At 42.1% G+C, this 18,969-nt stretch overlaps 1 protein-coding gene across 1 annotated transcript in view; it reads left to right on the plus strand.

The window, feature by feature from the left end:
- LOC311150452 (abl interactor 1-like) overlaps nucleotides 1-18,969 on the plus strand; it is a 64,898-nt gene that overhangs the window by 31,169 nt on the left and 14,760 nt on the right. Inside the window, exon 3 of the mRNA XM_084187951.1 lies at nucleotides 12,895-13,071. Coding sequence (XP_084044077.1) covers nucleotides 12,895-13,071 — 177 coding nt within the window. The remainder of the gene's footprint in view (nucleotides 1-12,894; nucleotides 13,072-18,969) is intronic.

An 18,969-nucleotide genomic window follows, 5' to 3' on the forward strand; every position in this document is an offset into this window, starting at 1 on the left:
GTGCAGGTCTACAATTTTATCCCTGATGTCCTTACACAGCTCTCTGGTCTTGGCCGTTGTGGAGAGGTTGGAGTCTGTTTGATTGAGTGTGTGGACAGGTGTCTTTTATACAGGTAACGAGTTCAAACAGGTGCAGTTAATACAGGTAATGAGTGGAGAACAGGAGGGCTTCTTAAAGAAAAACTAACAGGTCTGTGAGAGCCGGAATTCTTACTGGTTGGTAGGTGATCAAATACTTATGTCATGCAATAAAATGCAAATGAATTACTTAAAAATCATACAATGTGATTTTCTGGATTTTTGTTTTAGATTCCGTCTCTCACAGTTGAAGTGTACCTATGATAAAAATTACAGACCTCTACATGCTTTGTAAGTAGGAAAACCTGCAAAATCGGCAGTGTATCAAATACTTGTTCTCCCCACTGTACATGGGCTCAGACACACACATATGCATGTGCACACACACACACACACGGAAGCACATGCACATGACACACACACGCATGTGAGCACGCACATACACAAGCACACAGATGGAAACACATGACACACATACCTCTATCAACCACGCATCACCTGTCTAGACACACACACTTACACAGATACACAATCACACTAAAACCTCCACTCTCAGCCCTGGCACTCACACCATTGTACACACTACCAAAGATACACAACAGCACTCAAGGTGGTTTTATAGGCTCATTCACCAGCAAACAAACAATCTGCTCCACAACCATCTAGCTCAGTGTTTCCCAAACTCGGTCCTGGGGACCCCAAGGGGTGCACGTTTTGGTTTTTGCCCTAGCACTACACAGCTGATTAAAATAATAAAAGCTTGATGATTAGTTGATTATTTTGAATTAGCTGTGTAGTGCTAGGGCAAAAACCAAAAACGTGCACCCCTTGGGGTCCCCAGGCCTGAGTTTGAGAAACACTGACCTAGCTAGTAGTGCTTAATCCTCTCATATATTTCATTAGGATTGGGCTGGAGTACAAATCTGACATCTCTAATACCTGGTGTGTGTGAAACGCCCCAGTTAGAATCACCTCTATCCTTCCTGCATGCTGTGTAATTGAGTTGAGAAGTCATACAAGCCTGCCATAAAAGAGATAGCTATTGATCCTTGGGTAGGTTCAGTGTTTCATCCGCCCTAGTAATGGTACTGTAGGGATAAGCACTGAGGTGAGTCTTCTTTGTAGAGAAATGATAAATGGATGAATAAGATAACTCTGGTCTTGCAGCGATTGTGTATCATTGCTTTGGTTTCATATTGAAGATATTTCACGGAATACATATAAATTATATATATGTCGGATCCTGGTTGAAGTGATGTAGCATCCACCTTTAGTAGAGCCTGACCGATAAGGGATTTTTGGGTCTGATACCAATTTTAGGGAGGGAAAAGTCACCAATTACCGATATACAGTTGAAGTTTGAAGTTTACATACACTTAGGTTGGAGTCATTAAAACTCGTTTTTCAACCACTCCACAAATTTCTTGTTAACAAACTAGTTTTGGCAAGTCGGTTAGGACATCTACTTTGTGCATGACACAAGTCATTTTTCCAACAATTGTTTACAGACAGATTATTTCACTTATAATTTACTCTATCACAATTCCAGTGGGTCAGAAGTTTACATACACTAAGTTGACTGTGCCTTTAAACAGCTTGGAATATTCCAGAAAATTATGTCATGGCTTTAGAAGCTTCTGATAGGCTAATTGACATCATTTGAGTTAATTGGAGGTGTACCTGTGGATGTATTTCAAGGCCTACCTTCAAACTCAGTGCCTCTTTGCTTGACATCCTGGGAAAAGACCACAGAAAAAAAGACCACAGAAAAAAATGGTAGACCTCCACAAGTCTGGTTCATCCTTGGGAGCAATTTCCAAAGGCCTGAAGGTACCACATTCATCTGTACAAATAGTACGCAAGTATAAACACCATGGGACCACACAGCCGTCATACCGCTCAGGAAGGAGAAGCGTTCTGTCTCCTAGAGATGAACGTACTTTGGTGCGAAAAGTGCAAATCAATCCCAGAACAACAGCAAAGGACCTTGTGAAGATGCTGGAGGAAACAGGTACAAAAGTATCTATATCCACAGTAAAACGAGTCCTATATTGACATAACCTGAAAGGCCGCTCAGCAAGGAAGAAGCCACTGCTCCAAAACTGCCATATAAAAGCCAGACTACGGTTTGCAACTGCACATGGGGACAAAGATCGTACTTTTTGGAGAAATGTCCTCTGGTCTAATGAAACAAAAATAGAACTGTTTGGCCATAATGACCCTTGCTATGTTTTGAGGAAAAGGGGCATGCTTGCAAGCCGAAGAACACCATCCCAACCGTGAAGCACGGGGGTGGCAGCATCATGCTGTGGGGGTGCTTTGCTGCAGGAGGGACTGGTGCACTTCACAAAATAGATGGCATCATGAGGAAGGAAATGTATGTGGATATATTGAAGCAACATCTCAAGACATCAGTCAGCAAGTTAAAGCTTGGTCGCAAATGGGTCTTCCAAATGGACAATGACTCCAAGCATACTTCCAAAGTTGTGGCAAAGTGGCTTAAGGACAACAAAGTCAAGGATTTGGAGTGGCCTTCACAAAGCCCTGACCTCAATCCTATAGAAAATGTGTGGGCAGAACAGAAAAGGCGTGTGCGAGCAAGGAGGCCTACAAACCTGACTCAGTTACACCAGCTCTGTCAGGAGGAATTGGCAAAAATTCACCCAACTTATTGTGGGAAACTTGTGGAAGGCTACCTGAAACATTTGACCCAAGTTAAACAATTTAAAGGCAATGCTACCAAATACTAATTGAGTGTATGTAAACTTCTGACCCACTGGGAATGTGATGAAAGAAATGAAAGCTGAAATAAATCATTCTCTACTATTATTCTGACATTTCACATTCTTAAAATAAAGTGGTGATCCTAACTGACCTAAGACAGGGAATTTTTACTAGGATTAAATGTCAGGAATTGTGAAAAACTGAGTTTAAATGTATTTGGCTAAGGAGTATGTAAACTTCCGACTTCAACTATATCTTTATACAGTGCATTCGGAAAGTATTCAGACCCATTGACTATTTCCACATTTTATTACGTTACAGCCTCATTCTAAAATTGATTAAATAGTTTTTTCCCCCCTCATCAATCTACACACAATACCCCATAATGACAAAGCAAAAGTTGTTTTTTTGAAATTTTTGCTAATGTATCACAAAATAAAACCTGAAATATCACATTTACATAAGTATTCCAACCCTTTACTCAGTAGTTTGTTGAAGCACCTTTGGCAGCGATTACAGCCTAGAGTCTTCTTGGGTATGACATTACAAGCTTGGCACACCTGTATTTGGCGAGTTTCTCCCATTCTTCTCTGCAGATCCTCTCAAGCTCTGTCAGGTTGGATGGGGACCGTTGCTTCACAGCTATTTTCAGGTCTCTCCATAGATGTTCAATTGGGTTCAAGTCTGGGCTCTGGCTGGGCCACTCAAGGACATTCAGAGACTTGTCCCGAAGCCACTCCTGCGTTGTCTTGGCTGTGTGCTTAGGGTCGTTGTCCTGTTGGAAGGTGAACCTTCGCCCCAGTCTGAGGTCTTGAGCGCTCTGGAGCAGGTTTTCACAAAGGATCTCTCTGTACTTTGCTCTGTTCATATTTCCCTCGATCCTGACTAGTCTCCCAGTTCCTGCCGCTGAAAAACATCCCCACAGCATGATGCTGCCCCCACCATGCTATACCGTAGGGATGGTGCCAGGTTTCCTTCAGACGTGACGCTTGGCATTCAGGCCAAAGAGTTAAATCTTGGTTTCATCAGACCAGAGAATCTTGTTTCTCATGGTCTGAGTCCTTTAGGTGCCTTCTGGCAAACTCCAAGCGGGCTGTCGTGTGCCTTTTACTGAGGAGTGGCTTCCGTCTGGCCACTCTACCATAAAGGCCTGATTGGTGGAGTGCTGCAGAGATGGTTGTCCTTCTGGAAGGTTCTCCCATCTCCATCGGGTTCTTGGTCACCTCCCTGACCAAGGCCCTTCTCTCCCGATTGCTCAGTTTGGCTGGGCAGCCAGCACTAGGAAGAGTCTTGGTGGTTCCAAACTTCTTCCATTTAAGAATGATGGAGGCCACTGTGTTCTTGGGAACCTTCAATGCTGCAGACATTTTTTGGTACCCTTCCCCAGATCTGTGCCTCAACACAATCCTGTATCGGAGCTCTACAGACAATTCCTTCAACCTCATGGCTTGGTTTTTGCTCTGACATGCACTGTCAACTGTGGGAGCTTATATAGACAGGTGTGTTCCTTTCCAAATCATGTCCAATCAATTGAATTTACCACAGGTGGACTCCAATAAAGTTGTAGAAACATCTCAAGGATGATCAATGGAAACAGGATGCACCTGAGCTCAATTTAAAGTCTCATAGCAAAGGGTCATAATACTTATGTAAATAAGGTATTTCTGTTTTTAATTTTTTATAGATTTGCAAAAATTTCTAAAAACCTGTTTTCGCATTGTCATTATGGGGTATTGTGTGTAGATTGATGAGGAAAATTTAAATTTTTATCAATTTTAGAATAAGGTTGTAACAAAATGTGGAAAAAGTCAAGGGGTCTGAATACTTTCCGAATGCTCTGTATACATTATCTGATATATTGTTTTTTAGAGGTGGAATGAAAAACATACCTTTTTTACACAAATTGTGCTCCAAACAATTAACAGGTATTCTAAATGATGATTTCTTAACAAAATATGAATATGTCCATTATTTTAAGAACATTTTATTTGTGGTTTACAGGATATCCACCAAAAAGCAACTATATCCTCTATAAATATGACAGTAAATACAAAACTTGTTTAGTTTACCTTCTTAGGTACAGCTTCAAGGTCATGTGAACAAACACTTTATGGGGCCTCCCGAGAGGCGTCACTACAGACCCGGGTTTGATCCCAGGCTGTGTCACAGCCGGCTGTGATCGGAAGACCCATGAGGCGGCGCACAATTGGCCCAGCGTCGTCCGGGTTAGGGGAGAGGTTGGCCGGCCCATCGCGTTCCATCGCGTTCTAGCGACTCCTTGTGGCGGGCCAGGCACCTGCCAGCTGGACAGTGTTTCCTCTGACACATTGTTGCGGCTGTCTTCTTGGTTAAGCCAGCAGTGTATCAAGAAGCAGTGCAGCTTGGCAGGGAGGACGCATGGCTCTCGACTTTCGCCTCTCCCGAGTCCGTAGGGGAGTTGCAGCGATGGGACAAGACTGAAACTACCAATTGGATATCACGAAAAATTATTTATGGCAACCTGGCAATGAGAGTACGTTATGACAAGCACAAGCTAGCTGTTCATTACGACAATGTTTTCTTACAGAAACCATATGTACATTACACTGTTATTCAATACAAAATGTATTGGCTATACATCTTAACTGCAAATGGCATGCGCTGATGACTAAAAACATTTATGCAGGCAAATGCTTGCCACACTGGTTTTAGTCCCATGTTCTAATTTAGATAGCTAGCTAACATTAGCTACTTATCTCATCATGAGTGCAAGCACATGACCTGAATTATAGATCTGCGCCAACTGTCTTGCTTTTTGCAGATTGCATATTTCAGAAAACTAACAAAATAAGCCCACTATCTAACATAATAGGCCCAAACAGTAACAGTTTTATTTTTGTATCAAGGACGAGTGTTCACTTTAGTGCTAGTCCAGTGTTAACACATAAGTAGCACAGATTGCTAGCTAGCTAGCTAAGCTAACAATATTGCTGGCTAAGTAGCCAGCTAACGTTAACTAAGTGAGAATGTGATGAGGACAGGGCTGCTTGCTTGGTGAAGTGTACTTTTGAATATATACTTATGCTGGCTGTGGCAAGCTACTACTCTCTCTCAAATTGTGACCTAGGGCTGAAGGATGTTCAAAATGAGATGCTGGTAGAGTGCCCTCTTCAATCAACCAATATAAATAAATGATCTCAAATGAGCAGACGTTCTTTGTTTATTCTATGTATATGATCAGCGTTTTATCTCTGGAATAAAGACCAATACAAATATTTATGTGAAAGGCTAATACCGGCCGATAATATCAATCAACTGATTTATCGGTCGGCCTCTAACCTTTAAGGCATCCATATGCTTCCCAGCCGAAACAGTTTGGAAGAGTTTGTGCATATATTATGATTACATTTTGTGACGTTTTTGTTCGTTTTGGACTTCAGTAAGGTTTTTTTAGGCTGTTCGGGCACACACATTTCTTTCTATAAGCAAGCCGAAGGCGGTAGGTGAAGTCTACACCCCTTTGTCGGTGATTGGTCAACAGTAGGGATTCTTCATTTTTACATTTACATTTACGTCATTTAGCAGACGCTCTTATCCAGAGCGACTTACAAATTGGTGCATTCACCTTATAGCCAGTGGGATAACCACTTTACAATGTTTTGGCTTGGCCATCATTTGCAAATAAATTCATTAAAAATCCTACAATGTGATTTTCTGGATTTTTTTTTCTCATTTTGTCTGTCATAGTTGACGTGTACCTATGAAGAAAATGACAGGCCTCTCTCATCTTTTTAAGTGGGAGAACATGCACAATTGGTGGCTGACTAAATACTTTTTTTCCCCACTGTATTTTCCATACGCACAAAAAGCTTATTTCTCTCAAATGTTGTGCACAAATTTGTTTACATCCCTGTTAGTGAGCATTTCTCCTTTTCCAAGATAATCCATCCACCTGACAGGTGTGGCATATCAAGAAGCTGATTAAACAGCATGAACAGGTGCAGCTTGTGCTAGGGACAATACAAGGCCCTCTAAAATATGCAGTTTTGTCACACAACACAATGCCACAGATGTCTCAAGTGTTGAGGGAGCGTGCAATTGGCATGCTGACTGCAGGAATGTCCACCAGAGCTGTTGCCATGTTCATTTCTCTACCATAAGCCACCTCCAACGTTGTTTTAGAGAATTTGGCAGTACGTCCAACCGGCCTCACAACTGCAGACCACGTGTATGCCGTCATGTGGGCGTGCGGTTTGCTGATGTCAACGTTGTGAACAGAGTGCCCCGGGGTGGTGGGGTTATGGTATAGGCAGGCATAAGCTACGGACAACAAACACAATTGCATTTTATCGATGGCAATTTAAATGCAAAGAAATACTGTGACGAGATCCTGAGGCCCAATCTGCCCTGCCAAGCACTCATAGAGTGAAACTGAGAAAAATGAATTGTAGGCAGATCATTGGAGATGTGGTTATCTGGTGTCTTACTATGAGGTAATTCTTTATTCATATTGATGCTTTCCACTGAAATGACCTTTGATCCTGGATAGCAGTTTCTGCCTTCTTGCTTGGTACAACCACTGGAATACGTTTACATTACAATTTTTTTTTTATACAAACTTGTGTTAGTATATTTATTTGTATGTGGCTGTCATTGTCATATAGTTTGATACTTGTATCAACAAAGAACAATAAATAATACCAAGGTTTACTGTAGACACTGCAGCCCAAAGCTCAGTGAAACCAAGGTAAAAGGCAGTAACTGACATGAGGGATGCCAGTTACTGCCTTTTTCCTTGGTTTCACTTGAACTTTTTGCAGTTACTGCAAACATGACCCCCATTTTCTCCATAATACAACACAATGGAGGCCGGATATTGGTTCACATGATAAAGCATGTATTTAATGTATACAAAATGTAAATAGCTCATTTATTAACAAATGTGCAGTTACTGCTCCTTTGCTTGGTAGGGCAGCATTGTGAGGCCCATTGTTTTGGTTTTCCAAGCGAAGGTCTTTTAAGGGAGTATGCAAGCATACTCGTTCAGTTCGCCTAGCCGACTTCGGCTTGGCGCCAGCCGAACTGAAGCATGCTGATGCCTTTAGTGCAGGAGGTGAGATGAGTGGACGATTCAGGTGTTTTACGGTCTGGTTGGGACTACTACTACCAATGAGGCTTTCCAGGGATTGGGATTTCCAACCCTAGCTTTGAGGGGATTAGGGTGGAAAAAGTCATAGGACACTTGGTGAGAGATGAATTCCTATCAACAGTTTATAGCAAAATCCCCCCAGAGTCTTGATAAAGCGGACCAGTCTTGACCAACTAAAGGCCCATCTCTCAACTGTCACTCCAGGGATCCCTCTATTAACAGTTGAGCATGAGATGGCTTGAGACTGGTTTTTACTCATGAACATATGAAAAGTTAATATCTAACTACTGGTAACTGAATTATCTAATGTACAACGACAATTCAGTTAAATACTGTTGTCTACAGTAGGCCTATTTGTTTAATTTTTTTTGTCACCAATTATTATAATTTTTTCAAAGTCAGGCTTTTAGTCAAGCCACCTGCTTAAACAACAGTACATAATCATGAATGACAATGTTTTAAATCAAAATGAGCAATTATTATTATCTCTTGAAATAACCTTTTTCTCTTGGAGAAAGAAATATCTTGAAAAAATTGCCAATGCTGTTGTACATTTCAAAGATATTCCAAGTTTCACATGCTATTGTTGGGTAAAAACATTATTTTCTCTACTGTTGGGAACATTTTCTGTCAGGATTACGTGAGACTTGCACATACATGTGAAGGTTTAAAACATCAGGAATGTGGGCAGACTGACCATAATAAAAAGGGCAAGCTAACATGAAGCAACTTTTGTTGTTTTGACTGAGCGAGTTGCTTCGGAAACCATAGTGTTTAGTGTAACCATGGACAACCAGGGAAAATCTGAGCTGCGACCAGCCCTCTAATAGGGCTTAATTCAAAATTGATTACATTGATTTTTGTTTCTCACCGATCTACACACAATACCCCAGAATGACAAAATGAAAACATGTTTTTAGAAATGTTTGCACATTTATTTAAAATAAAACACAGAAATATCTAATTTACATAAGTATTCACACCCTGAGTCAATACTTTGTTAAAGCAGTTTTGGCAGCGATTACAGCTGTGTTTTTTCTGGGTAAGCTTTCCACACCTGGATTGTGCAACATTTGCCCATTATTCTTAAAACATTCTTCAAGCTCTGTCAAATTGGATGTTGATCATTGCTAGACAACCTTTTTCAGGTCGCCATAGATTTTCAAGTAGATTTAAGTATAAACTGTAACTTGGCCACTCAGGAACATTCACTGTCTTCTTGGTAAGCAACTCCAGTGTAGATTTGGCCTTGTGTTTTAGGTTAATGCCCTACCGAAAGGTGAATTCATCTCCCAGTGTCTAGTGGAAAGCAGTATTGCTTTAGTGCCTTGTTGCAAACAGGATGCATGTTTTGGAATATTTGTATTATGTACAGACTTCCTTCTTTTCACTCTATCATTTAGGTTAGTATTGTGGAGTAACTACAATGTTGTTAATCCATCCTCAGTTTTCTCCTATCACAGCCATTAAACTTTGTAACTGTTTGAAAGTCACAATTGGCCTCATGGTGAAATCCCTGAGCGGTTTCCTTCCTCTTCGGCAACTGAGTTAGGAAGGATGCCTGTATCTTTGTAGTGACTTGGTGTATTGATACACCATCCAAATTATAATTAATAACTTCACCATGCTCAAAGGGATATTCAATGTCTGTGTTTTTGTTTTTTTACCGATCTACCAATAGGTGCCCTTCTTTGTGAGGCATTGGAAAACCTCCCTGGTCTTTGTGGTTGAATCTGTGTTTGAAATTCACTGCTCGACCGAGGGACCTTACAGATAATTGTATGTGTGGGGTACAGAGATGAGGTAGTCATTCAAAAATCATGTTAAACACTATTATTGCACACAGAGTTATTATGCAACTTATTATGTGACTTGTTAAGCACATTTTTACTCCTGAACTTATTTAGGCTTGCCATAACAAAGGGGTTGAATACTCATTGACTCAAGACATTTAAGTTTTCATTTTTAATTAATTTGTAAAAATATCAAAAAATATATAATAAAAAGGCTGTAACACAACAAAATGTGGAAAAAGTCAAGGGGTGTGAATACTTTCTGAAGGCACTGTATATCAAGACACAGACAATATTGAGTTTGAGTTGGTGGCCCCATGCCAAAGACTAAAAACAGAAGGCGGAAGACAAAGGAAAACAGACATTATATTACTGTTTCCCAAACGTGTCTCTCTAAAAAGCATCACTAATGCCCCGCTGGTAATGAAGTCAGAGTCTGTGGCTGCATCCCAAGTGGCACCCTATTACTTTTGACCAGGGCAGGGCTCTGGGCAAAAGATGTGCACTATATAGGGAATAGGGTGCCATGTCAGACACAGCCTGTGTCTGGCTTACAGTCTGGGATGTGTGTGCGATTCTCTTCTCTGCATCAGTTAGCTGATGACCATAGACACTCACACACACACAGACAGACAAAAATCGGTGCAATGAGGCATGAGAAGGTGGCGTGCCTCCCTATACACATGTAGACCCCCTGCTACCCCCTCTATCCCCCCGTCACTACCCATATACACCAGTAACTGCCACATGGCTCATAGACCAGACATTGAGACCCAGAAATGAGGCAGTACACTCAGGTTTGAGGCAAGTTTAACCCACCAAGTGGACTACACGACAAACCTTACCAGTCCTCTTGACCCCTGGTATTTCAATTGTTAAAAATAATCATTATAGTCATCTTTCAGTGAATTCTTCTGCCGTCAAAAATTCAAGGGGAAACCCTGCATTCATGTTGAGAACAATAAACTGTACCAGCAACACCAACGTTTCTGTTCAGTCATCTATCTATGATCCCCCCTCTCTTTACTTTGACTCATAGATTCAGTCAACAGTCCTCTGATTAACTCATTAATCTTTTCCATGACTCACTGATTCATCCATCTCTACGATGACCCACCAGCCTTGACATTGCCTTTCTGTGTAGAAGGATTTGGCTGCGTTCACAATTGGAATTGAAAGTGATTGGACAAATCCTCTCAACATTTCCCATCCAAAGACATGCCTGGAATTACAATGCATCACTCTCGGAATTCTCGCTCTATGATTCGGTCCTTATCCTATCCATAACATCATTCCTTGCCAACAGTGAGAGAGAGAGGGGGAATGACCTCTGGAAGAATTGGCGGGAAAAATAGATCTAAAAAAAATCATGGTCCGATGTTGAAGGGTGGCATTTCATCAACAGAGATTTCTGGGACAACACTGTGATGTGCTGGCTGTTAGTTAACATGTTCATAGAGTGGAGTTGCCATCTGTTCCTGGGGAGATAGCGGGCTTTTAAATACCAGCCAGATGTTTATCACAGTAACTGTTGCTAGAGAGAGAGAGCTGTGCCCTCAAAAGTTAGATTGCATTAGCTGTGTCTAGACACTCTCAAAGCAGTCTGTACCTAAACTTACTGTAGGTTGAGCATAGAGCATGGTGCTTGCAACGGCAGGAAGGTGGGTTAGATTCCCATGACCACCCGTACGTAAAATGTATGCACGCATGACTGTTAGTCGCTTTGGATTAAAGTGTCTGCTAAATGGCATATGTTATTATTATTATGATGATTCAGCAGATCTTATCTGTTTGTGGTAGGCAACCAAATTAAGATCCAATCTACATTGTTCCAGAGAGTCAAATGAACTAACTGTCTATTAAAGATCCCTTTATCTCTCACTTGTTCTCCATCTCTAGCCCCTACAGCAATGGAATCACTAAAGAGTAGTTAACGAGTTGGATGAACAGTGACTGAAGTGTGACCTCATTGCCCAGGGTCACACACACACACATACATACACACACACACACACACACACACACACACACACACACACACACACACACACACACACACACACACACACCATCCAACCCCCCCTCCCCTCCACTCTCACACACACACATCATCTTTCTCTTACTGACTGAAGTGTGACCTAAATGTCCTTCATCTATCGTTCATAAGAATCAACCCTCTGAGGTTCTAACAGGAGACAGACAACCTGCTGCGAGATCATATAATTGATGACTGTAATATAAAAGGATATAGGGGTCACTAGCAGTTTCAACGGACCTAGATGGAGTAGGAGCGGTCTTTCGAATGGTCTCCAGGGTGAAGGTAGTGTTCTTTGCTCGTGTTCATTAAAGCACACAGTAGGAAAACATTTTGCAACAAAAAACGACACGTCCAGTGCAGTTATTGGACACGCCCAGGCAGTCCTTCCCTGTTTCAGTACATTTCTTCCGTTTAGTGCCTACTGAACACGGCCCTGGACGCACGGAGTGCACAGATTTTTGTTCCAGTCCAACACACCTGATTCAACTTACCAACACCAACTAATCATCAAGGCAGTGTATGAGCCAGTTGAAGTTTAATCAGGGTGTTAATACTGGGCTAGAACAAAAACCTGCACACTGTGGGTCCCCAGATCCAGGATTGTAGAATACTGGGTTAGAAAGGAAGCTGTACTGTATATGTAAACCCCTAAGGGCCACTAAATGTGAAATACTGTTGTTATAGTCCATCAGTATGAATAGTTTATAAGCTTTCTTATTGCTGCCGTAAAAATGACTTCATGGAGGTATTAAACAGTCATAGTAAAATGTAATGATTTAAGACTGAAGTAAAAATCTATAACAAACACGCAAAACATATGACAGTGTAAAGTCACTGTAATTACATTTAGCAGAGCACTCCTTCCTCTTTCTTGCTTCTAATCCTCCCCTCTCGCTCTCTCTCTCTCTCTCCCTCTCTCTCTCCCTCTCTCTCTCTCTCTCTCTCTCTCTCCCTCTCTCTCTCCCCCCTCTCTCTCTCTCTCTCTCTCTCTCTCTCTCTCTCTCTCTCTCTCTCTCTCTCTCTCTCTCTCTCTCTCTCTCTCTCTCTCTCTCTCTCTCTCTCTCTCTCTCTCTCTCTCTCTCTCTCTCTCTCTCTCTCTCCCTCTCTCTCTCCCTCTCCATCCCTCCATTCAGACGGTGGACATCCACAAGGAGAAGGTGGCACGGCGAGAGATCGGCATCCTGACCACCAACAAGAACACGTCACGCACGCACAAGATCATCGCCCCAGGCAACATTGAGCGGCCGGTCCGGTACATCAGGAAGCCCATCGACTACACGCTGCTGGATGACGTGGGCCACGGTGTCAAAGTAAGAGTCCCCTATGTTTGGGGGCGGCAGGTAGCTTAGTGGTTAAGAGCGTTGTGCCAGTAACCGAAAGGTCGCTTGTTCTAATCCCCAAGCCTACTAGGTGAAAAATCTGTCGATGTGCCCTTGAGCAAGGCACTTAACCCTAGTCGCTCTGAATAAGAGCGTCTGCTAAATGACTAAAATGTAAATGTATATTTAAAAGAAAAAGCCACAGTGTCAAAATAAGAGCCCCCCTCTCTGTCTGTGTTTCAAAGTAAAAGCCACAGCGTCAAAGTAAGAGCCCCCCCCCCCCCCCCCCCCTCTTAAAGTAAAAGCATCCTCAGCCCTAGTGCCTGATACTGACATTTTCAGGAAAAAAACCTATTCTGTATGTAATACTGCAGTGACGTCGCCAGTATCCATGCTGGCTTCGGCTTACACCCTTCATTGCATTGATCAACTGGAGTCATTAATTAGTTAGACATCATTCTCAGATGTGTACTAGTCCTTGTATAAATCAATTTCCCTGAGAGGCAAACACACAATTAGCACCAGATTCACACCTGGAACAGTCATGTAATTGGTCTGTCTAGCCATTTTATTAAAATGTAATTACTTCCACTTAATTAAATCAAGCTAATCAATAAACTGCCCTTTTAGTTAATGAAGTGCAGTAGGGCGTGTGAAGATTTAACATAACACTGTAGCTGTCAGTGTAGTAGGCGAAGCCATCAGTGGTTACAAGCTTGGCTCCTCTAACCTCTGTCGGTGTCCAATAATTCTATGAGGTTACCAGCTGGGAAGTCTGTGTGTGCTGGGGTGTACGAGCATGTGTGTGTGTAGACAAGTGTGTAAGAGCGAGACCGACAGAGCACGATCTGACGGCATCATATCCCCCATGAATTGTGGGAAAATAATCTTTCAGCGCTCTTCCGGCTCCGTCTTCACTTTTATTCTCCCTCCCTTGGATCTCTCTCTCTCTCTCTCTCTCTCTCTCTCTCTCTCTCTCTCTCTCTCTCTCTCTCTCTCTCTCTCTCTCTCTCTGAGCTTGTTGTGTGTATTGGTTGCTGCCTGTCATTGATAGTCATTTATTTGCCATGGTGTGCTATGCATGAATGAATCGCTCTATTACTCTTGCTGTGACTGTGTCTTATGTTAGATAATGAGTTTGTTTGTTGATATTCTTCTAACATCCGCTGCAAAGCAATTCTAACCAAAAGAGGCCCTATTCACACATTTGTCTTAGTCTCATGATACAAATGGATTGAGAATTTGCAGCAATACAAATTAGCAAAAGGATACATGCATATGGTATGTAGAATATCTGTCCACTATATTGGGGTTTCCTATAGTGACCAAATTTACAATATGACTTCTCGGTCTACACTGTGGTACTGTAGTATTAATGTATTCCAGCTACTCAATAACACAAAGAGGTCATGACCCCCGATGACATCATATGGGGTATTTTTCTTCTGACCTTTTCTTCTTATCTTTTTGACTACAAAACGAACAAAAGTTTAAAAATTTTCACATATGTAGAAACTAGTAAGTCGCTGAAGATAATGAATATGATGTTAAAAAGTGGTGAAGTGCGCCTTTAAGATAGCTTTCTGTAGCAGACACAGGAAACCATTCAGATTCATGCTTCTCAGGACTCAATAGTGCAATGTACTGAATCTGGTGCACCTCCATTTTGATTTCTCGGGTTTCACTGTGTCTACTTCACGGCTGACAGTCAGACAGAGAGGGAGCCCTCTCAGATTTCCCCTTTCTCCACCGAAACACACGTGTGTGTTAATAATTCAGAGCCATTGATATCAGCCCAGTGCCAGTACAGCCACACTAGTCTGATGTATGTATATGTGTGTGTGTGTGTGTGTGTGTGTGTGTGTTTAGGTGCATATTCCATTAAATATACACATTTTAATGCTGATGAGGCCCGAATGGTTGGATGTGTGTGTGTGTCTTTGGATGTATGTTTAAGCAGACTTGTGTAGAATGAGTACCGTGTGTGTGTGTATGTTATGTATGGGATTGGTGAAAAATCTGTCGATGTGCCCTTGAGCAAGGCACTTAACCCTAATTGCTCCTGTAAGTCACTCTGGATAAGAGCGTCTGCTAAATGACTAAAAATTTAAAAATGTAAAATGTGTGTGTGTGTGTGTGTGTGTGTGTGTGTACCTCATGTACTGTATGTATAAGTGTGTGCGCGTGTGAACAGCTCATTAGCCCAGCTTATTAGCCCAGCTTATTAGCCCAGCTCATCCTCACAGCCTATTTCCCTCTCGTTAGGGCAGGAGAAGTCCCCAGGGGCTCACCTTGGACAATGAATACCAAATCACTCTCCTCGCATCCCGGTTACCATGGTATCCCCCCCACCAGTCATTACTGACAGACAGTTGCCCCTGGAGATGGAGGCGTGTGTCAGATACTTCCCCCTACAAACACATCCAAAGTGACAGCCGAGGGAGCTTCACAACAATTAGGAATCAGGAGACATTTTAGAGTGACAGAGTAGTCGACTGTCACCAGTTACTGTAAACGCAAGTCATGTATTAGATCTCACTGACTGGCTGACTACTACAGCTAGCTTCCAGTAGAATCCAAGTCAGGCATTTGACAGACTGAACTGTGAGCTATCTCAATTAGGGAGCAGGATTTAACGGGAGCTAGCAATCGGGGGGCCAGTATGAAAATGTATGCACTCACTAACTGTAAGTCGCTCTGGATAAGAGCGTCTGCTAAATGACTAAAATGTAAATATAAAATCAATATTAGGTGTTGGATAAATAGAACCATCTGATATCGTCAAATAGGAGTCAGAGGTTACAGTTCGATATTCAGGCTAATTCATGGTCGTAATCATTGAGAACTCAAGTATTAACTCTATTTCTTTTTCAATTATATTTTCACTATATTCCTAACTAGAATAGTTACAAAATAATACTCTCTAATCCAGGGGTTCCGAAATGTTTTTTGCACACAACTCAAAATCCCCTGTAGCTCAGTTGGTAGAGCATGGCGCTTGCAACGCCAGGGTTGTGGGTTCGTTTCCCACGGGGGGCCAGTATGAAAATGTATGCACTCACTAAGTGCATGTAAGTCGCTCTGGATAAGAGCGTCTGCTAAATGACAAAAATGTAAAATTGATACTAGAAAATGCATGGTACCCCACTTGGAAAAATAATATTCCCTAGCCCTCGTGTTGTCCTCCCAAATGCCTTACGCCTTTTGTCCTCTGGGGTCAAAAATGACCCCGCCTGGTTTGACTGTTTATAAAGCATACAGTATACATTTTCAATCAATTCTGTGTTACATCTTTAGTCTTACTTCTGTTCAACCCATTACTAGAATTTTTTTCATTTGTTTTGGAATTTAGAGCCAATAGACCTTGTTTACATAAAAGTATACCCTGTTTTTAAGTAAAAATACAATGAAACTATGAATTATTTTGACCTATTATTATTTTGACTATTTGACTTATCACTGAGTGGTATTTGTAAAAGTTTAGTGAGGATGCTGTTTTTGAATCATTTTATTTTTATTAATGACAGCCCATAATCACACCTTTTGTCCTCTGGGGTCAAAAATGACCCCGCCTGGTTTGACTGTTTATAAAGCATACAGTATACATTTACAATCACTTCTCTGTTTCAACTTTTCAGTCAACTTTATTCCAACTTATTACCTGACATATAACACATGTTATAATTCATTTCCAAAACATTTTCAACTTCAAAACCTAACTTTTTAGTCTGAATGAGCCCTCAGTTGCATGCGAGGCAGGTAGTAATGGCGTGATCTTTGCAGATGTATGCATTGCATTTTTGGCACATTTTGGATGTTTTGAAATCACTTCGGCGAGGGCAGAATTTGCACCTACTCCTTTTGGGTAATGGGCGAGGAAGGGCTGGTCGGCATGAGGGAACTGGGAGAGGGGGAGCTGCTGCAGAGGTAGAGCTGGAGGAGACCTGCTGGATCTCCTTAACCAATTTGACAGCGGCTGACGTGCGGGGAATAACCTTGCGTCGCTTGATGTGAGGTATCACCAGTTGTCGCCCAAGCTCCTCCATGAAGAGCCTTCTCTTGTTGTACTTTCCCTGATTCCAGGCTGGCTTGATTTCAGACCATAGGACAAAAGAGTTGTATGCAGACACGTCGAGAATGTTGTAGAAGACAACGAGTGGCCAACGGGCTGTCATTCTTTTGCACGTGTACACACTGGTAACTTTGTCAAGGTTATCAACACCACCTTTGTTGTGATTGTAATCTTCAATGATTTTGGGCCTTTTGTCATCCCTGTTGCTCACAGCAGCATCCCGATGCAGAGTGCTCATCAGATGAAAAAATTTCTGTTTTTTGGGGTGATATGACACTAGAGCATGGGTCTCGGTGAAGGCAAACTTCGATGAGAACCGTGCCCGGTCCTTTTTTGACACCAGAGCAGGGGGAAGCTCAGGCTTATTCCTCCGTACTGTTCCCACCATGTACAGCTTTCTTTTCAGCAGCTGCAAGCCAAGAGCATGTGAAGTAAAAAAGTTGTCACAGGTGATTGTTTTCCCCCGGAGACCTTCTGTCATGTCAAGGACAACTCTCATGCCCTGATTTTTTTCTGACTGCGCACCAGCCGGTTTGCCAGTGTATACCTGCATGTTCCATGCATAGCTAGACCTGGCATCGCATGCTACCCATATTTTTATCCCATATTTCCCTGGTTTACTCGGGATGTACTGTTTGAATGGACAGCGACCTCTGAAGGGGACCAGGCGCTCATCCACAGTCACATCAGTACCTGGATCGTACATCAACGGCAGGAGAGACACCCACTTGTCCCATACATCTCGAATGGGAGCAAGTTTGTCTCGTGCACGGCGATTTTCTCTTGTGGCTTTATCATCAAATCTAATCACTCTTGAGATTTTATGAAACATCTTGAGTGTCATGGTAGCACGGAAAATTGTCCTACCAGACTCGGCATGCCATAAACTAGATGTAGCTTCCTTACTAGATCGGTACACGCCAGCAAGAATCAACACACCCACATATGCCTGCAAGTCCATTTGATCCATCTTTCTCCACTTGTTGCCATAAACGCGTTGCCCCTCCTTGTTTGTCATGCTCAGCACTGCGTCTTCAATAGGCTTTGGCAGAAACAGGTCAAAAGTGGACTTTATGTCATCAATCCGAAAACCTTGCATATGCAGTTGGACCATGGTGGCTTGTATCTCTCTCTGCTGTCAACATGCGTCGTCGGTCACTGGGAGGGATGGAAGACCAGATCAATGTTTCATCCTTTGACTGGAAATATTCTTCCATCTCAGCTGGGTCCTCTTCCTCAGATTCTACCTCATCTGTTGATTCTTCATCTTCATCATAATAGATGATGTCCTCCACTTCTGACACTTCTTCCATTTCAACTTCAGATTCTACCTCATCTGTTGATTCTTCATCATAATAGGTGCAGTGCTCCACTTCTGACACTTCTTCCATACCAGCTTCAGATTCTACGTCATCATCACGTTCATCCATTTCCTTATATTCATAATCATCTTCCATTTCTGCAGCAGGAGATGTGGGGGAATCTTCGGAGGAAGAAGTAGCATGCTGTCTGTATGTTGGATCTATCACCTCATCATTATGTTCCTCCTCTTCTGACCCTGAACCCTCTTCATCAGTTGATTCATCCTCATTATGTGCAGCATTGTCCTCCTGGTCATTATTTTCTTTTATTTCAAAAATTATCTTGCAAGCCTCCTGTGCATTATAAAACTTCTGCCTCCTCATTGTGCTGCCTGTCTCTCTCAGACTATAATGTGAAATGCCCAAACACCTGTGAGAAAATACTTTTTTGTTGTTGTTGTTGTCATAACCATTGCTTGACCCCACACATCAAAGAAACATGATCAAAGATGTTTT

The sequence above is a fragment of the Coregonus lavaretus genome (assembly GCF_964263955.1).
Source record: "Coregonus lavaretus genome assembly, chromosome: 23".
Lineage (NCBI taxonomy): Eukaryota > Metazoa > Chordata > Actinopteri > Salmoniformes > Salmonidae > Coregonus > Coregonus lavaretus.